This window comes from Physeter macrocephalus, chromosome 9 (assembly GCF_002837175.3).
Source record: "Physeter macrocephalus isolate SW-GA chromosome 9, ASM283717v5, whole genome shotgun sequence".
Classification (NCBI taxonomy): domain Eukaryota; kingdom Metazoa; phylum Chordata; class Mammalia; order Artiodactyla; family Physeteridae; genus Physeter; species Physeter macrocephalus.
The window spans coordinates 80,039,035-80,061,488 of NC_041222.1; the positions used below are offsets into that span (position 1 = coordinate 80,039,035).

Consider the following 22,454-nt stretch of genomic DNA (forward strand, 5'->3'; position numbering starts at 1 on the left):
GGATGAAGAAATTACCAAAGCAACATGATCTTAATACACTGCATAACAGAATTTGGCTGGACTGTAAATGTAAATTATATATAATTTACATTATATATAAATTATATCTCAATAAAACCAGGAAAAAAGAAGGCAAATTATAAAAGAAGTGCAAATGGCCAGTAAAAATATGCAGATTTTCAACCTTATTAATAGTATAGAAGGGTAAACTAACACATCAAGGAGGTATCATTTTTTCTTGCTCACATCAGCAAATGTTTAGATGAATGATAACATCCAGTGCTAAAGCAGGTATAGGAGACGGGTGTTCTCAGAAGTGGGACAGGGAATGGCTTTGCCCTTTTGGTTAAGTCATGTGATACCACCTAATAAACTGTAAAAGACACATATACCTGGACAGCATAACCATACTTTTGTGAATCTGCCTGGCAGAAATAAAAGCATTAGTTAGAAGGTATTTATTGCAGCAATATTCTAAAGAAAAAATAGAAACAACTTGAATGTATCCATTGGCAAATAGCTAAATAAATTAAGGTCCATTCATATCAGGAAATATGTTCCTATTTTATAATGAATTGGATCTATATCCCTTGAGGGATACCCAAGATATGTTGGTTAAAAAACAGGTTCCAGAGTCATGTGTATGATGCAATGCTGTTTTTCTTTTTGTTTTTTTAAAAAAGCTTATTAAAAAAAGAGACAAAATTGTTTCACATAGATTTCTAATGTTTACAAGAGTATAAGGTATGGTTACCAGAAGTACTACAGTGTGATAAGGAGGGGATAATTGACATTTTCTGTATATACTTCTGCATTGTTTGACCTGACCTGATAAAAAGTATATATTTCTGTGGAAATGTTAAAGAGCCAGTAAAGTAAAAAAAGAAAAACGTTTTTAGGGACACTGAAAATTTTCATTCTATTCAACATGTGTTAGTTACAGAAACTCTAAGGCAGTCCTTTTCCTACTCTGTCTACAGTTATTCCATCCATCTAGCCTGGATACTGATCAAAATGACAAATTCAAGAAAAACAGATTAAGATTAAAAACTTGGCTCTCCAAAATTCCTACCTAATAATCACAGGAAGTTTTCTGCATTATAGCTGTTTTATAATTTCTGACACAGAGCAGGAGAGGCCTAGACAGGACACTCCACCCTGTCCAACATCTCCTGCTATTAGACTCTTCTGGACAGATGCCTCCTGGACATTTAAAAAACTGTACTTTGTTTCCCCAAATACTCAATTTAGTGAGTTAGTTGTGTGCCCCATCCTCTTGAAAAAGATGTAATTAGGTAAAGAAATTGGTCCAGATGCTTATTAAATAATTTTGGCTCCAAATGTTTTTTATAGCTATAATACAAAACCAGAATATGGAATTCAATACTTTGCAAGAGAGGTTCCGGAGGGCGGTGATCATCGGTAGGGAATGTGTTCTAACGCTGTCTGAGAGGTAGAAGAGAGAAAGGAGCTTCCTTACTCAAGAGGAACGCAGGCAGTGTTCCATCTTTCCAAACCAGAAAGAGATCAAGGGCTGCCTGGGCTGCGGGAGTAGCCCACAGAAATCAGGACCAACTTTTTTGAAGAACTACTTAATTCCAAGGACCCAGAAAGAATATTCTCTATTACATTTCAAAGGTGTATTTCCATGAAAACTTGATCGAAGAAGTATATCAAATTTGAGGAAACTGTGCCATCATTATCACTTATATGTGCAGAGAAGTCACTTCTTAAAGAGCAGCAACACCAATCAAAGGAAATGTACAAATCCAAACATACTGGAATGTCTATTACAAATCAGTATCAGCAGGTTTTTACTTGAAAAGTAAACTTTTTCAATAACTAATTTTGTGATCATATCTTAGTAAGATTAAAAAAGAAAAAAAAGAGGATGCCAGGATAGATAGAAATGGGAGTATTAGTTACTACTACTGCTTTGCTAACTTTTTGTCCTTGGTATTACACTAGCTTTTCTTCGTTTAGACATTCACCTATACTGACAATATTTAAAGCCTGATTTTTCTTTCTTTTATTTTTTCTGGCTGTGCCGCACGTTTTTTTGGATCTTAGTTCCCTGACCAGGGATCGAACCTGGGCCCCAGCAGTGAAAGCGCCGAGTCCTAGCCACTGGATTGCCAGATTTAAAGCCTTAAAGTCTGATTTTTTCTTATCGGAGCTGAAAAAACACAAAACTAGAAGCTTGGTTGAAGGTTAGCCTTTTCTTGTAATTTAGTTTTTTCTTATTTAGCATCTTTGGAGGCTGTATTAGCTTTTACAGCAATGGAAATTTAGCTACATCTGGACTTAGTTCAGTGATAATTTCATTAGGAGGAAAAGATATAAGCTTGAGAAAACCTAATAAAACATTATCAAAAATAATATAATTATTCTTAAAGTCAATAACAATAATAACAACAACAAGCTAACAGTTATTGAGTATTTATTTTGGGTGCCAGGCACCATGCTAAACATTTTATAAGCACTGGACCCATTTAAATATGTTCCAGTGTGCCTGGGACAGGTTTTTGTCTGTTATCCCACCATAATTATAATAGGTACCTCTTTTAACTCTCAAAACTGTCATGGTCTACAATTTATAATTGTATGGTCACCGTATTTGACACTCACAGTTACTGCATGAGGTCAGTTGCTTGGTCAGTCACATACCCACTCTTTCGTTCATTTGTTCATTGGCTCATTCATTCCAGTATGTAGAAAAAATTCTCCAACTAGTTATCAAACTTCTCAATATTTTTGAAGCAATGGATTTATGTTTACCTTAGAGGTCATGTCATGCAGAATTACTTGTACTACACAGACTTATGAAAGGATTGCAGCAGCCCTCCCAGAAAGGTTTTACACAATATGCAGCCTGCAGGTGGCTATTACGGCAACCCCAGGGATAGACTTAAGGAGTTTGGTTTGACTTTTAAGCCAAGAAATTATGAAGTTCCTCTAGGTTATCTAAACTGCAGAGAGGAGCAAGCATCTGCTGTTTAAAAGAAGACAGGCTGGGGCTTCCCTGGTGGCGCAGTGGTTGGGAGTCTGCCTGCTGACGCAGGGGACACGGGTTCGTGCCCCGGTCCGGGAAGATCCCACATGCCGCGTAGCGGCTGGGCCCGTGAGCCATGGCCGCTGAGCCTGCGCGTCCGGAGCCTGAGCTCCGCAACGGGAGAGGCCACAACAGTGAGAGGCCCGCGTACCACAAAAAAAAAAAAAAAAGAAGACAGGCTGCCCATTTCTGAAAATACATGACTTTATTTGGAAGCCAAGGCCAAAGACACCCAACCAATTGTAAACCAGATGAAATTCCACTGGTGACTGTGGTAAGCAAATAGTTGGAAGGCTAAACACAGGGCAGGGAACCTTGGTCAAAGAAAGTACGTGGTTTCTAAATGACCACACAGCACATATGGGGAACTCTTCAAGAGGCTGGGGGAAAGGGGGTACCAGTGCGGAGGTAGTAATGTGAATCAGCCTCCCCATGTCAACATGTGGCTGGGATGCTCTGTCTATGGGAAAGTGTCCATGGAAAGGCTCCAGCCCTTAGGCCACTGCTTGGGGAACTTGCTGAGCTGAAGCCATAAGAATTGGACAAGTTGAAGACCACCCAGCATTTCTCGACAGTCTGTCCCCTGTGGATTAGCAGACATAATTTTCCAAACCAAATAAATTTTATTAGTTACTGGGGGAGAACATGCTATCACAAGTAAAATAAATAGCAAAGGATTTCAGGCCTACTCATGGAGCCGCTACCCTCAGCTTTCCATCTGAGCACTGCTGATCGAGGAAGAGTGGCTATTCTCTAAGCAGGCCTTCTTCTCGCCAGTAATTTCTGAAGCAGCTTTGTGGGGTTTCACAGAGGATGCCGAGGGGCATTCTCCTTCTCATTCCCTTTAATTCAACTCTTGTTGAAAAAGTAAGACTGGAAATACAAGTTGTTAAGACCATATTCTTCAATAAAATGTATTACTAAATAAATCAGAAATAGAGCTACCAAGGTGAAACGCAAAGAGCATTTTACTTAAAAGTAAATACTATGCATAATTGCTTTGGAGGGTAAAAAATGAAATTTTCTGGGGTGAGCCACTAGAACCTGCAGTGTGTACTCAGGTAAATGATGTGATGGACACATGCATGTGGAGCACACTTACCACATTATACAGACTTTCAGATTGATTATGACCCAATATCTTAAATAAATAACAAAGATAACTGATCAGACTCATCAGGAGGTTCAGACTCTTGGATAAATTTTGACATAAGTTTAAAGTAGACAGAAAAAAAGACTTCATATTTTTAACCATGAAAATTATGTTCTGACTTTTTGGTAAAGCATCAAATAATTTAACATTGTATATCTCTTTCTAAATTTTACCTTAACAAATTCCTGAGTTATAACTTTCATAAAAAATGAAATTAAAATATACATTATAATTTTTAGGAATTATATATGAAAAACAACAATACTCTATTGGTAACTACTTCTTCTGAAAGAATGATGGCATCTTTGAGGTTGTTCACTTTCCAAATTAATAAATCAATTTGAAAATGGGAAGAAGATCCACTTACTACGGCATAAATAAATAAATGAAACCATTAGGAATAAGAAATGTCTAAAACCTATATGTGAAAAATATGTAAAAGACTCCTTAAGATCATAAAAGTAAACCTGAACAAAATGGAAAGACATAAGTGTTCTTGGATAGGTGGATAGAATCCCTTAACGTCATAAAGTTGTCCATTCTTCCTCGGTTAATCTACATATTTAACATGAGCCTCCCTCCAAATAACATGAGCTGACTCTCCTGGAGCTAGACAAATTGGTTTCAAAGTTTACTTGAAAGATAAGACAATCAAGAATTGCCAGAAAAACCCAGAAAAAGAAGAGAAATGAGTGGGAAATAGCCTTAGTTTATATTAGAAAGACTCTGTTATTAAAACAAAGTGGTACTGATGTGTAAATATATGATAGGCTAAAGAAACAGAACAGAAAATAATAAAACAGGCCTAAATGCATACAGAAATTAAGTACAACTCAATCCACGGATAAGGAAGGCTAACTGTACTACCAACTGTACTCTGCCATTTTATATAAGGGACTTGAGCATCTGTGGATTTTGGTATCCACGGGCGTCCTGAAACCAATCCCCCATGGATACTGAGAGATGACTGTATATAACTAAGGGAGCATCTTAAGTCAGTGGAGGGTTGAGGGGGCGAATGCACCCTTTATCACACTCAAGGTGATAGGATGCTCGACTTGAGCATCTGTGGATTTTGGTATCCACGGGCGTCCTGAAACCAATCCCCCATGGATACTGAGAGATGACTGTATATAACTAAGGGAGCATCTTAAGTCAGTGGAGGGTTGAGGGGGCGAATGCACCCTTTATCACACTCAAGGTGGTAGGATGCTCTGTAACCTGAGAGTGGGGAAAAGCAACAAAATTACTTCAAGAAATAATTTGCAAAACAAAAGGAACCATAGATTGAAAGAGATTTGTGAACCCATCAACCAAATGCAATGTGTGGACTTTGGACTCTTAATTCCAAAAAACCAAACAGGAGAATTTGTTCTCTGCCTAAATACACTGATCATGAATCAGTGTCAATTTTAAGATATAATAATGGTACTGTAGTTAATGTTTTTAAAAAATGTACCATATAGAGACTTCTGGTTTCCCATTCTGCATGTCAGGAGCTTGGAAGTCACCACTTTGTCCTAACAAAAGTAAAAAGCAGAACAGACTGAAAAATCAACAACTCTTCTTGCATCCTTAAGAGAAGGGAGGACACAGGGCAAACCTTGGTTCCCGAGACTGGAGATAACAGGTAAGCGAATACAGGGAATCATGGCTGACTGGAGCAGAGATCCACAAGTAGAAACCACCACAGGCACCAGTGCTGGGTAGGAAAACCTGAACTGGAATTAGCAAATGGCTGGAGGGTCAGTGTGAACAACTCTGAGAGTTAAAAACTCCAGGGAGATTCAGTCCTAGAGGGGCCCCCACAATATTGTGAGAGTTACCTCCAGGAGTTCCCACCAGGTTCACATAGTAAATATCAGCGAAAAAGTCACCCCTGCTTTAGGCAGAAAGAGGGGAAAGGGAATTACTTTTAAATACAACAGAGCTCTCTGTTTTTCTTAACAAGGCCTGACCTCAGGAGTATTATCAGAGCCTAACTGACCAGGCGGAAAGGAAATAACCACTTCTAGACAGCTCTAGGCATACTATCCCACTTAAGAGGAAGAAAAAACTAAGAAAAACTTATGAAGTTTCCAGGGCAGAGGCACAGGCTCACTGAAAGACTGAGACCTAATCACAAGACTATAGAACACTTCCCCTCCCCTCACATCTCACCACCACATTACAAAAAGCCTATTTATAGCAGTTCCTTTTACTTAGTACACATCTTGTCCAGCTATTAAGAAAAAAATTACTTGACATACCAAAAGGGGAAAAAACCACAATTTGAAGAGACAGAGGAAGAATCAGAACCAGACATGGCAGAGATGTTGGAATTATCAGACTGGAAATTAAAAAGAACTATGATTAACATGCTAAGGGCGCTAATGGATAAAGTAGACAGCATGCAAGAACAGATGGGCAATGTAAGCAGAGAGATGGAAATACTAAGAAAGAACCAAAAAAGAAATATGAGAGATAAAAAAACACTGTAAAAGAAATGAAGAATGCCTTTGATGAGCTTATTAGTAGACTTGGTGGGAAAAGAAATCTCTGACCTAGAGGATATATGACTGGAAACCTTGAAATCCGAAAAGCAAAGATGACAAAGACTGAAACAAACCAGAACAGAATTTCCAAGGGATGTGGCACAGCTACAAAATACAGCATATGTGTAATGGGTCTAACAGAAGAAGAAAGAGAGAAAGGTACAGAAGAAATATTTGAAATGATAATGACTGAGACTTTTCCCAAATTAATGTCAGACACCAAATCACAATTCTAGGAAACTCAGAGAACACATGCAAGATTAATGCCAAAATCCTACACCTAGGCATATCATTTTGCAACTACCAAAAAAAAAAATTAAAGATAAGGAAAAACCCTGAAAGAAGCCAGAGGAAAAGAAATATCTTACTTATAGAGGAACAGAGATAAGATTACATCCAACTTCTCAGAAACCATGCAAGCAAGCAGAGAGTAAAATGACATACAAAAGTGTTCAGAGAAAAAACACACCATCTAGAATTCTGTACCCTGTGAAATTATCCTTCAAAAGTGGAGAAGAAATAAAGGCTTTCTCAGACAAATGAAAATTGAGAGGATCTGTTGCCAATACACCTGCTTTGTAAGAAATGTTGAAAGAAGTTCTTTAGAAAGAAGGAAAATAATATAGGTCAGAAACTCAGAACTACATGAAGAGCATTGAAGAAGAAATAACTGAAGACAAAATAAAAACTTTTATTTTTCCTATTCTTAATTGAGGTAACAGATAATTGTTTGTTCAAAAATAATAATATGAACAATGTACTCAATTATGTATTTTCATGTGTATGTATATGCTTATGTATGCTCATATGTATGTGAAACGAATGACAGCAATGATATAAGGAACGAGAGGGAAGAATTAGGATTATTTTGTTATTATAACGTATTCACACTACCTGTGAAGTGGTGTAGTGTTACTTGAAAGTGGATTTGGATTAGCTGCCGATGTATATTGCAAACTCCAGGGCAAAAACTAAAAAAGGTAAAAAAAAAGAAGCGTAACAAATATGCCAAGAAAGGAGATAAAATGAGATCACATAAAATGTTCAATTAGAACCACCAAAGGCAGAAAAAGGGTAGAAGACAAAAAGAGGAACAAATAGCAAGGACAACAAATATAAAGCAGTAATAAATATAATAGATATTAGTCCAACTATAACAATAATCACTTTGAACCTCAATGGTCTAAATGCATCAATTAAAAGACTGAGATTAACAGAGTGGATCAAAACAAGACCCAACTATACCTTGTCTATAAGAAACCTATGTTAAATATAAAAACACATATAGATTAAAACTAAATGTATGGGACTTCCCTGGTGGCACACTGGTTAAGAATCCACCTGCCAATGCAGGGGACACTGGTTCAATCCCTGGTCTGGGAAGATCCCACATGCCGTGGAGTAACTAAGCCCGTGCGCCACAACTACTGAGCCTGCTTTCTAGGGCCCATGAACCACAACTACTGAGCCCTCCTGCCACAACTACTGAAGCCCACTTGCCTAGAGCCCGTGCCCTGCAACAAAAGAAGCCACCACAATGAGAAGCACGTGCACTGCAATGAAGAGTAGCCCCCACTCACCGCAGCAAGAGGAAGCCTGCGCACAGCAACAAAGACACAGTGCAGCCAAAAAGAAATAAATAAAATCAATTAAAAAAAAAAAAAAGACAGGGCTTCCCTGGTGGCACACTGGTTGAGAATCTGCCTGCCAATGCAGGGAACACGGGTTCGGGCCCTGGTCTGGGAAGATCCCACATGCCGCGGAGCAACTAGGCCCGTGAGCCACAACTACCGAGCCTGCGCATCTGGAGCCTGTGCTCCTCAACGAGAGGGCGCGATAGTGAAAGGCCCGCGCACCGCGATGAAGAGTGGCCCCCGCTTGCTGCAACTAGAGAAAGCCCTCAAACAGAAACGAAGACCCAACACAGCCATACATAAATAAATAAATAAATAAATAAATAAATATAAAAAAAAAAAGACAGCGTCAAGGAAAAATTTACAAAAAAAAAGACAACAACTAAATAGATGGAGAAAAATATACCATGCTAACACTAATCAAAAGAAAGCAGTAGCTATATTAATTTCAAATACAGCAGACTTCAAAGCAAGGAAAGTTATCAGGCATATGTAGCTCATTACATAATGATAAAGGGGTTCAATTTTCCAAGAAGATATAACAATCCTTAACTTGTATGGGCCTAACAACAGACTGTCAAATTATGTGAGGAAAAAAACTAATAGAAGTGTAAAGAGAAATAGATGAATCTACTATAATAGCTGGAGACTTCAACATCCCTCTATCAAAAATGGACTGATCCAGCAGCCAGAAAATCTATAAGAACATAGCTGAATGCAACAAAACCATCAATCAAGTGAATATGATTGTCATCTATAGACTACTTTATCCAACCACAGCAGAACACACATTCTTCTTAAGCTCACATGGAACATTCATCAAGACAGACCATATTCTGGGCTATAAAACATACCTTAACAAATTTAAAAGAACAAAAGTCATATAATGTCTGTTCTCAGACCTCAATGGAATTAAATTAGGAATCAATAACAGAAAGTTAACTTGAAAATCTCAAATTATGTGGAGATTTAATAACATAGTTCTAAGTAACACACAAATCAAAGAAGAAACCTCCAGAGAAATTTAAAATTATTTTAAACTAAATGAAAATGAAAACATAACTTATCAAAATTTGTGGAATACAGTGAAGCAGTTCTTAGAGGGAAGTTTATAGCACTGAATATATATTTAGAAAAAAAAGAAATATCTAAGATGAATAATCCAAGTTTCCAACTCAGGTAACTAGAAAAAGAAGAGCAAATTCAATCTAAAGTAAGTAGAAAAAAAAATAGAATTAGAGCTGAAATCAAATGAAAATGCAAACAGGAAATCAATAGAGAAAATAAATGAAACCAAAAGGTGGTTATGGAAAAGACCAATAAAATCAACTAGCCAGGCTAACTAAGAAAAAAGAGAGGGCACAAACTACTAATGCCAGAAATGAAAGAGGAGACATCACTGCAGATCCTAAGGCATCAAAAGGATAATAAATGAGTACTATGAACAAGTTTATGCCAACAAATTTGATACCCTAAATGAAATGGACCAAATACTTGAAAGACACAATCTGCCAAAACTCACACAAGAAGAAAAAGACTAAATGAGTAGGCCTACATCTCTTAAAAGAAATGGAATGAATAAGTAATAACCTTTCAAAACAGAAAGCACCAGGCTTGGATGAATTCACTGGTGAATTCTACTAAACATTTAAGGACGAAATTATACCAATTCTTTACAATCTCTTTTGGAGGACAGACACTGAAGGAATACTTCCTAACTCATTCTATGAGGCCAGAATTACACTGATACCGAAAGCAGACAAAGACATTACAAGCAAAGAAAACTTAGAGACCAATATCTCTGATGATCATAGATGCAAAAATTCTCAACAAAATACTAGAATCCAACAATGTATAAAGAATTAAATATCATGCTCAAGTGGAATTTGTCCCAGATTTGCATGGCTGGTTCAACTTTTGAAAATCAATCAATTAATATAATTCATCACATCAATAGGATAAAAGGAAAAATCACATGATCATATCAGTAAATGCAGAAAAAGCATTTGATAAAATCCAAACCCATTCAATACAAAAACTTTCAGTAAACTAGGAATAGTGAGGCACTTCCTCAAATTTATAAAGAATATCTACAGAAACCCTACAACTAATAATCATAATAATTGTAAGAAACTTGAAGCTTGCCCACTGCATTCAGGTACAAGTCAAAGATGTCCCCCTGCACCATACTTTTTCAACTTCATTAGAAAGTCTAGCTAATGCAGTAAGAACAGAAAAGGAAATAAAAGCTATACAGATTGTGAAGAAAGAAAGAAAACTGTCGGGACTTCCCTGGTGGCACAGTAGTTAAGAATCCATCTGCCAATGCAGGGACATGGGTTCGTGCCCTGGTCCGGGAAGATCCCACATGCCGTGGAGCAACTAAGCCTGTCCACCACAACTACTGAGCCTGCGCTCTAGAGCCCGTGAACCACAACTACTGAAGCCCACGTGCCTAGAGCCTGTGCTCCAAAACAAGAAGCCTGCGCACGGCAAAAAAGAGTAGCCACCGCTTGCTGAAACTAGAGAAAGCCTGCACAGCAACGAAGACCCAACACAGCCAAAAATTTTTTAAAAATAAAAATAAAAATAAATAAATAAATAAAAAAGAAATAAAACTGTCTTTGTTCACAGATTAACTATGAAACTAGAGAAAGCCTGCACAGCAACGAAGACCCAACACAGCCAAAAATTTTTTAAAAATAAAAATAAAAATAAATAAATAAATAAAAAATAAATAAAACTGTCTTTGTTCACAGATTAACTGACTGTCTATGTAAAAAATCCAAAATAATTGATAAAAAAACTGGAACTAATAAGCAATTATAGAAAAGTAGCAGGATACAAGTTAAAATACAAAAGCCAATCACCTTCTTATATACCAGCAGTGAACAAGTGGAGTTTGAAATTAAAAAGAAGATACCAAGTACCTCCCAAATTAAATAATTATGTATAAATCTTACAAAATATGTACAAGACCTAGATTAGAAAAAATACAAAACTCTGATGAACAAAATCAAAGAAGAACTACATAAATGGAGGATATCCATGGACAGGAAGACTCAATATTGTCAAGATCGCAGTTGTTCCCAATTTGACCTATAGATTCAATGAAATCTCAATCAAAATCCCAACAAGTTATTTTGTGGATATCAACAAACCGATTTTAAAGTTTATATGGAGAGGCAAAAGACCCAGAATAGCCAATACAATATTGAAGGAGAAGAGCAAAGCTGGAGGACTGACACCACCTGACTTCAAGATTTACACAAAGCTACAGTAATCAAGACAGTGTGATACTGATAAATAGACCACTGCAACAGATAGAGAGACCAGAAATAGACCTAAGTATAGTCAATTGATTTTTGATAAAGGAGCAAAGGTAATACAGTAAAGACTGTCTTTTCAACACATGGTGCTGGAATAACTGGACATCCACATGCAAAAAATCTGATTCTAGACACAGACCTTATACCCCTCATAAAAGTTAACTCAAAAATGGATCCTAAATCTAAATTTAAACTACAAACTATAAAACTCCTAGAAGATAACATAGGAGAAAACCTAGATGATTGAGTTTGGCGATGGTGATGACCTTTTAGATTAAAAAAAATAATAATACAATCCATGAAAGAATTGATAAGCTAAACTAATGAGAGAGAAAGAGAGAGAGAGAGCTCAAATCTCAAATAAATAAAATTATAAATAAAAGAAGAAACATATTACAACTGACACCATACAAATACAAATGATCATAAGAGACTACTATGAAAAATTATACACCAATAAATTGGACAACCTAGAAGAAATGGATAAATTCCTATAAACATACAACCAACCAAGACTAAATCATGAAGAAATAGAAAATATGAACATAATAATTACTAGCAAGGAGATTGAGACAGTAATCAAAATTTGCCAACAAAGAAAAGTCCAGCCAGATGGCTTCACTGGTGAATTCTACCAGACACTTAAAGAACTAATATCAATCCTCCTCAGTCTTCCAAAAAAAAATAGAAGAGGGAGAACACTTCCAAACCTATTTTATGAGGGCAGCACTACTCAGATACCAAAACCAGACAAGGATACCACAAGGAAGGATAATTACAGGTCAATATCCCTGATGAATATTGATGCAAAAATCTTCAACAAAATATTAGCAAAACAAATTCAACAATACATTAAAAAGATCACATACCATGACTGATATTGTGATTTATAATAAGATATGTATTTGGCCTTGGACCCCATTCCTGACACAGAGCTCCTAAAACCCTTGGAATTTCCTAAGTGAAGAGAGCTATTAAGGTATCTATTGTTATGTTAATGAGGTGACTTTTAGACTTCACCTAAGGGTAGGGGCTGGTTGCCAAGAGAACCAACCATGTGACTTGAGGATGGGAATTTTCAGTCCCATCCCACTAACCTCCAGGGAGGGGAGAATGGTCTGGAGATTGAATCACTTGCCAATAGCCAATGGTTTAATCAGTCATGCCTATTAATGAAGCCTCCCTTAAAACCCAAAAGGATGGTGTTTGGAGAGCTTCCAGGGTGGTAAACATGTGGAGATCAGGGGAGAGTGGCACACCTTGAGAGGGCAAGAAAGCTCTGCACCCTTTCCCCCTACCTTGCCCTATGCATTTCTTCTATCTGGCTGTTGCTGAGTTACATCTTTTTATAATAAACCAGTAATCTAGAAAGTAAAATGTTTCCCTGAGTTCTGTGAGCCATTCTAGCAAATTAATCAAAGCCAAGGAGGGAGTTGTGGGAACCCCCAATTTGTAACCATTTAGTTAGAAGCATAGGCAACAACATGGGCTGACAACTGCATCTGAAGTGGAAGATGGTCTTGTGCAACTGGGCCCTTTACCTGTGCAATCTGATACTATCTCTGATAATAGCAGAATTGAGCTGAATTCTCAAATAGTCTGCTAGTGTCAGAGAACTACTTGTTGGTGTGGGGAAAACTACACACACACACACACACACACACACACACACACACACACACACATTGGAATTGGGTCCAGGGGCCTAATTTGTTGACCAAGTAGGATTTACACCTAGAATACAAGGATGGTTCAATATCCACAAATCAATCAATGTGACATACCACATTAACAAACTGAAGGATAAAAAAAATCTTATCATCATCTCAATAGATGTAGAAAAAGCATTTGGCAAATTTCAATATCCATTTATGATGAAAACTCTCAAAAAAACAGGTATAGAAGGCAAATAGCTCAACATAGTAAAGGCCATATATGACAAGCACACAGCTGACATCATACTCAACAATGAAAAAGTGAAAGCTTTTCCTCTAAGAATGCCCACTCTTGCCGCTTTTATTCAACATAGTACTGGAAGCCCTAGCCAGAACAGTTAGGCAAGAAAGAGAAGTGAAAGGCATTCAAATCTGAAAAGAAGTCTCTATCTGCACATGACAGGAGATACACATACAAACACACACACACACACACACACACACACACACACACCCTAAAGACTTCACAAAAAAACTGTTACAACTAATAAACAAATTCAGTAAAGTTGTAGGACACAAAATCAATACAAAAAGCAACTGCATTTCTAAACATTAACAATAAATTATCTAAAAAAGAAATTAAGAAAACAATCACATTTACAATTGCATCAAAAAGGCTAAAATACCTAGGAATAAATTTAACCAACGAGGTTAATGATCTGTTCACTGAAAACCATAAGACTTTGAGGAAAGAAACTGAAGAAGGCACAAATAAATGAAAATATATACTGTGCTCATGGATTGGAAGACAATATTGTTAAAATGTCCATACTACCCAAAGCAATCTACAGATTCAGTGCAATCCCTATCAAAATTCTAATGCTATTTTTCACAGAGACAGAAGAAATCAATCCTAAAATTTGTATGGAAACACAACCCTGAATAGCCAAAGCAATCTTGAGAAAGAAGAACAGGCTGGAGGTATCATAATTCCTGATTTCAAACTATATTACAAAGCTATAATAATCAAAACAGTATGGCACTGGTATACACACATAGATCAGTATACCCACATAGATCAGAACAGAGAGCCCAGAAATAAACTCACACATATATGGATCAACTAAGTTACAACAAAGAAGGCAAGAATATACAATGTGGAAAGAATAGTTGCTTCAATAAATGATACTGGGAAAACTGAATAGCCACTGCAAAAAAATGAAACTGGACCCCTATCTTATACCAAACACAAAAATCAACTCAAAATGGATTAAGGAATTGAATGTTAAGACCTAAAACCATAAAACTCCTAAAAGAAAATATAGGGGATAAGAATGACATTAGTCTTGGCAATGACATTTTTGATTTGACATCAAAAGCAAAGGTGACAAAAGCAAAAATAAGTGGGACTACAACAAACTAAAAAGCTTCTATACTGCAAAAAGCTTCTACACCATCAACAAAGTGAAAAGGCAACCTACAGAAGGGAAGAAAATATTTGCAAATCATATGTCTGATAATGAGTTAATATCCAAAATATATAAAGAACTCATATAACTCAACAGAAAAAAAAAAAAAACCAAACAATCTGATTAAAAAATGGGCAGAGCATCCAAATAAACATTTTTCCAAAGAAGATATGCAAATGCCCAACAGGTACATGAAAAGGTACTCAACATCACTAATCACCAGGGAAATGCAAATCAAAACCAAAATGAGATACCACCTCACACCTATTAGAATAGCTACCACCAAAAAGACAAGAGATAATAAGTGTTGGTGAGAATGTGGAGAAAAGGGAACCCTTGTGCACAGTTGGTGGGAAAGCAAATTGGTGCAGCCACTATGGAAAACAGTATGGTGGTTCTTCAAAAAATTAAAACTATAACTACCACATGATCCAGCAATCCCACTTGTGGGTATATATTCAAAGGAAATGAAAACAGGATATCAAATAAATATCTGCACTCCCACGTTTATTATGGTATATTCATAATAGCCAAGATATGAAAACAACCTAAGTGTCTATCAATAGATGAATAAATAAAGAAGATGTGGTATATATATCTATATCTACATCTAGTTATATATATGCTATAGATACATAGTGTGTGTGTATATATACACACATACACAAAACTGGCTATTATTTAGCCATGAGAAAGAAGGAAATCCTTGGCTGTGACAACATGGATGGCTATTGAGGGCATTATGCTAAGTGAAATAAGTTAGAAAGAGAAACACAAGTATGATATCACTTTATGTGGAATCTTAAAAAGCTGAACTCATAGAAACAGAGACTAGAATGATGGTTATTAGGGACTGGGGGGTGGGAGAAATGGGAATATGTTGATCAAAAAGTACAAACTTCCAGTTATAAGTTCTGAGGATCTAATAATGTACAGTATGGTGATTATAGTCAATAATACTGTATTGCATATTTGAAAGTTGCTAAGAGAGTAGATCTTAAATGTTCTCATCACAAAAAAAGAAATGGTAATCCTGTGATGTGAGGGAGGTGTTAACTAACACTATGGTAGTAGTCATTTTGCAATATAAAACTGTACATCTTAAACATATGCAATGTTATATGTCACTTATATCTCAATAAATCTGGGAAAAAATAAAATGTAATAAATTAATATAAATTCTGATATTTTCTCTTGTGCCTACATGGAAACATAACAAGAAGCAAGTGCATTTTTGTCTTATTTGGTGATAATATTAAACATTTTTTTAAACTTTCCTAAATTTTATCCAAATAATTGTAGATATAAATACATTTTATGTTTCATATATCTTTACAAATTTTATATAACATTTTTAGATTTATTTTAGAATTTAATATTTTATTCAAAAATAAAATTTATTTATAATATATTTTCTTATATTAAAAATGGACCCCTGGCTTTACAAAGAAGAATTAAGAGATTTCTCATCTCACAGGTGTTTCATCAGGAAAAGATGAAATCAAATCGTCAGAGATTTCTCTGACTTGTGAGAGTGGGACATCTACTCCAAAGTAATGCACTAAACTGTAAATGAAAAACAAATATGAGGAAAGTTATTTTTCCCTTGGCTTTAGAGATGTTAATAATTTACCTTACTGTGTCTTATTCAATAGAATGTTTTCAAATACTATTATAGTGCTAATTAATTGCAGCAGCAACTTGAGACCAATCATTCATAATCTAAACAAAAAGGAATTAAATAATTCAAATGTGTATGCGATAAGCTAATATTTCATCAACAGAACTGTACTTCTGCCTTAAAATTGAATCTCTAGATATGGCTGGACAAGTTGTGTTGCTTGTATTCATCTGGTATTAGCACCAGCTAAGGACAGGAGTTTTTTTAGGTGAACTTGGCAATACACACATGTGGTACAGAAATACTTGAAGTGCTGAATAACTATTTTGAATCTCGTGGTTTTCCTAGAACAACTGTGTTGACATATGCATTCATAGTGCAAAAGCAATAGTGAATAAAACTGCTATGCTTAACACAAATCAAAGCAGGGACAGTAGTCACTATTCTTTACTATTACATACTCACAGTAAAAACACTGCCAGTTTCACATAAAAATGCATTTCATGAAAAATATTAATATAAAATATTGATTTCATTAAATTTTACCCTTGAGGATACTTTCAATTTAAAAAATTCTGTGTGGTGAAAAGGTATGCATAAAGCATTTCTGCTACATACCAAAAAAGGATGATTGTCTAGAGGAGAAGCACTTGGGCAACTTGCTGAGCTATAAGATCAACTAGCCACTTTTTTCCTTCTTGGAAATTTACTTGAAAAAAATCACTGGCAGACAAACAATCGTTATTCAGACTTGAGTATTTGGCACATACTTTCTCAAAAATTAGAGAAGTGACCCTAGTACACTAAGGAAAACAACTGACAGTATTTATAACCAATGATAGATTTGAGTTTTTAAGCTCAGAAATTAGAATCTTGGAAAATTTGCTTTCACCAATGTGAGCTTTACAGCTTCCCAACACTTATAAGACATTTCTGATGAGACTGGTGGTGAATGAATGTAAATTTTGATAGTATAAAATGAAATATGTCAATGTTTGGAAGATCTGCCTAACTTAATGAACCAATATTTTCCAAATGAACCATGTATGAAGCTATAAAATAAGATCCATTAAAAATGCAAGACAGGGGCTTCCCTGGTGGCGCAGTGGTTGAGAGCCCGCCTGCCAATGCAGGGGACGCGGGTTCGTGCCCCGGTCCGGGAAGATCCCACATGCCGCGGAGTGGCTGGGCCCGTGAGCCACGGCCGCTGAGCCTGCGCGTCCAGAGCCTGTGCTCCGCAACGGGAGAGGCCACAGCAGTGAGAGGCCCGCGTACCGCAAAAAAAAAAATAAATAAATAAAAATAAAATAAAAAAATGCAAGACAGACCAATTGGTTTTAATGTAATAGTATGAACAACTCATTGATATAATTTCAGATTCCACATTGCAACTAACCTTTAAAAAACCACCATTTTCAATTTTTGGTGAGGTATCCATGTGGAATATCCACAATTACCTGAGATGGCTATTAAAATATGTCTTTAACAAGTACATATCTGTGTGAAGCTGGATTTTCTTCATATACCTCAACCAAAAAAACATATTGCACCAGACTAAATACAGAAATATCTGTGAGAACCTAGCTGTCTTCTTTTAAGTCAAACAATAAAGAGGTTTGCAAAAATGTGAAAACAATGCCACTCTTGTTAGACAATTTTCTTCTTGGAAAAGGTCACTGTTTTTCATTAAAAATACGCTATTTGTATTAACATGTAATCAATTTACTGTTATTTTAAAATGAAGTGATAAATATTTTTTAAACTTTTGTTTTAATTTCAAATATGGTAAATATTGATAGCTAGAACCCATATTTTTTAGAAACCTCATTGAGATCCTCAATAATTTTTAGGGATGTAAAGTGGTACTGAGACCAAAACATTTGAAAACTGCATTTCCAACATACTATTCTAAAAAAAGGAAAAACAAAATTGGATAATAAGGTAAATGGTCATCACTTACAGCAAAAAGGCCTCATTCACAGCATCACAGAACTCAGGCCAGAGCACTTCCTGAGGTTCATGTCCATGGTAGGTGAGCAGAGCCTCCACCAATGGTTCAAAATCTGGCAGAGTAACAAGTGGGACACAAACTCGTGACAGGGACCTTACTCGTTCCGGAGCCATTCTATGGAACAAATAAAATGAGAAATAAGTACCCAAATCTTAGAGCCACATGTACTGATAGTTAAAGGCATATAAAATCTTCATGTTAAAAAGGTTCATGACAGGTCACTTGCTTTGCCCCTCATATAAAAAGGGGTACCCTAACACCATCTATGAACTCTATTCTCTTACATAGTTCTCTAGGAAGAAACCCTTTACAGGCAGTTCCCATTTTGATCTCTCTCATTGTCAGGACTGTGGCTTAACCCTCTACAGGCACCTCTAGCTTACCATGCCCAAAATGGAACCTGAATTCCTTCCCCAAATGTTCTCTTCCCCCAGTGCTCCCTATCTCATTTGCTCAAGCCCAAACCCCTGAAGTCCATCCCTGATTCCTCCTTTTTCTCTCCTGCCCCTTATCTGATCCAGTGGTTAATACCATCAGTTCATTTCATTACTTCTCTACACATCCGTCACTACCTCCTAATTCACCATCACCTCCAGCCTGGGTTACTGTAGGATCCTCCTAATTTTCTCCCTGCTTCTGCCCTCACCTGACTTGTCTATCACTGGAACAGGTCCAGACCCCTTAAAAATTCAGATCACTTCACTTGTCTGCTCAATGGCTTTCCACCTCACACAGAGAACAAGCCAAGTCTTTTATTAGTTGCCAAGGCTTTCCATGGTGGGGTCCCCTCTGTTTCTCTGGCTTCATCTGTTTCCACTCTTACCTTGCCCATTCTGCTCTGGCCTTTTCAGCCTCTGACTACTCCAGATAAGGTCCTGTTGTTCATTCTGCCTGGAACACATGGTTAGCTCCTTCATCTTGTATAGGTCTCAGCTCAAATCTTGCTTTATGTAGGGGAGTTCCCTGACCATCCCATATAAATGTACTGGCTAATATGGTAGCAATCAGCCACATATGGCAACTTAAACTTAAATTAACTGGAATGAAATGAAACTTAAATTCCATTCTTCAGTTGCACTAGCACAGATCAAGAGTTCCAACAGCTACATGAGGCTAGTGGTTTACTCTATCAGACAGTGCAAATTCACAAGGCTTGTCCATTACTGCAGAAAGCTCCACTGACAGCAGAGCTAAACATAGCAAGTGTTCTCTTATCTGTGTTCTTATCTCTCTTACCCTGTTTTACTTTTCTTCACAGTACTTTTCATGACCTGACCTATAATGTATTTGCTTGTTTATTGTTCATGGTCTGTGTCTTCCTGCTAGGACATCCACTCTGTAAGGGCAGGCACTTTTCCTATTTTGCTCACTCCTCTATTCCTAGTATGTAGGGACAACTCCTACTTATAGCTCCAGAAACAGATATTAAATGAATAAAGGAACAACTAGAAATCAGGAAAATGAAAGTTTGGGATGTATGCTATTAGATCATTCTCTAGGTATCTTCATATAAAACCATAAATCTACAAATTTAGTCTTTTTTTGTGAAACACAAATGAAACCACAATATAGAACATATAGCTGTCACTCATTTTTTTTTTTACTTGCTGCCTATTATTAAAATATATGTGTTTTGTAATTTAACAATATCTCCATTTATGGGCATTTAGGTTGTTTCTAATTTTTCACTATGAAATACTACTGCAGCAGTATCCTTGCACATGCCTGTTTGTGCCCCAAGTGAATATCTGCATATTGAATTGCTTTCCAAAAGACTAGCAATTTACTTTTCTACCCCTGACAGTGATATTATTCTGGATATTTTTATTTCTTCCTAATCTGGGCAAAAATTATACCATTGCTTTCATCTGCATTTCCCTGATATTTTTTTAGATTGAATATTTATTTGTGTGTTACCCACTTGTATTTCTGCTTCAGTGAATTTGTTTTTAAATTTTTGTATATTTGTCTTATTTATTCATCTAATAAATATTTTTTGAACCCTTACTATATTCAAACCTGTCTGCAGTGGTAGTGCTACAGAAGTAAAGACAAGACAAAGCTTAGTAATAAAAAGCATAAAATGCCAGATGATATCAAGTGTCATAATGAAAATAAAGTACACTGAGGGGTAAGACAGGGCAAGAATTTACTGAGGGGAGCATTTGAGCAGAGATCTAAAGGAAGTGTATGAACAAACCATATATGTATGTGGGAGAAGAATGTCACAGGCAGATGCAAAGCAAACACGAAGGCCTGGAGTATCTAAGTACAACAGAGTCTGAGGTGGCTAGTCCACAGTGAATGTGGGGGGAGAGGAGGAAGGGAGGTTTTGAAGAGACCAGTGTAAAAACCTGGGATGTCAGTCTTTTTTTTTTTTAACTTATTTTTTAGTTTTATCAAACTTACAGATACAACTACCTTAAATAGTCAAATAGCTCTTCAAAGCTTATGAAAAAAAAGCAGCTTTTGAACAAGCACTCCCACTCCCATTTTCTGATCTCAGAGGCAACCACTTTCAAGCCTAACTCATGCTTCAGATATTCAATATGTTGTTTTCTGTGGGTTTGGTGACTATTACTTGACTTGCTTGTTTGCTTTTTTTTTGGCACTGATGATTAAAGCTAAACTCCCACCCAAGTATGTAATCTCCTTGCAATACATTCAAACATATCTGATTCTGCCATTTTCACCTTCTTATAAGAAATTTCTCCTAGAACCTTCTGACCTATTCCAATCTGAACAGGTTGCTTTTTACTCCCTCTGTACAGTTATCTTGGGACCTCTACCATAGGGATTTCCTTCACTTCTCTCCTGGATCCCATATCTTCTTCTTTCTTGGTTCATTCTTCTTACGTGAGAAAAAGTACGAGAGGCAAACTATTTGATACCTTGCATGTTTGAAAATATCAGTATTTTACTCTCATACTTGATTGATACTTTGGCAGATTATAGAATTCTGGTAATTTTTCTACAGAATTGTGAAAGTGTGATTCTACTATCTTTTAAATTTCAGTGTTTTTCCTGAGAAGTCCCATGCTGTTATGAATCCTGACCCTTTATATAAGTCCTGTTTTTACTCCCTGGAGGCTTTCGGATATCCTCTTACAAATTTCACATTGATGTGTCTTGGTATGGATTTATTTCTATTCATTGTGCTGGACATTCAGTGGACCTTAAATCCAGAAAGATCTTTTGAATTATTTCTTTGATGATTTCCTACCTATTCTCTTCTCCGTTCTCTCTTTCTGGGGACTCTGATTTTTTGGATATTGAACTTCCTAGACAGTTCTCTCATCTTTTCTTTCTTATTTTTCATCTCTTGGTCTTTTTGCTCTAGATTTTGAAAGAATTGTTCAACTTTACCTTTCAATCTTTTATTATGTTTTTAATTACCACTCTCTCATTATTAATTTCCAAGAACTATTTTCTTCATTCTCTGGATGTTTCTTTTAAAAAAAAAACAGCATTCTGTTCTTTTTTTAAATTTTATTTTTGTCTTAGGACTCCTTTATTGATTTATTTTTTATTGAAGTATAGCTGTTGTACAATATTATGTAAGTTACAGGTGTACAATATAGTGACTCAATTTTTAAAGGTTATACTCCATTTATAGTTATTATAAAATATTGGCTGTATTCTCCAGGTTGTACAATATATCCTTGTAGCTTATCTTATACCTAATAGCATGTATCTCTTACTCCCCTATTCCTATATTGCCCCTCTCCCCTTCCATCTCCCCACTGGTAACCACTAGTTTGTTCTCTATATCTGTGAGTCTAGCATTCTGCTCTTGTTTAGTGGATATAATATTACCTTTTATTTTAATAGGGACTTTTTTTTTTTTTTTGGCTGAGTTGGGTCTTAGTGGCAACATGCAGGATCTTTTTGTTGCGGTGCATGGGCTTCTCTCTAGTTGTGGTGTGCGGGTTTGTTTTTTTTTCCTCTCTTTAGTTGTGGTGCAGCAGGCTCCAGAGCACAAGGGCTCTGTAGTTT

At 36.3% G+C, this 22,454-nt stretch overlaps 1 protein-coding gene across 10 annotated transcripts in view; it reads right to left on the reverse strand.

Moving 5' to 3' along the window:
- Positions 1 to 22,454, reverse strand: part of FANCC (FA complementation group C) — a 325,534-nt gene that overhangs the window by 40,282 nt on the left and 262,798 nt on the right. For all 10 annotated transcript variants that reach the window (XM_028494116.2, XM_028494113.2, XM_028494115.2 and 7 more), the window contains one exon: positions 18,408 to 18,572. In XM_028494116.2, the coding sequence (XP_028349917.1) occupies positions 18,408 to 18,572 (165 nt within the window). The remainder of the gene's footprint in view (positions 1 to 18,407; positions 18,573 to 22,454) is intronic.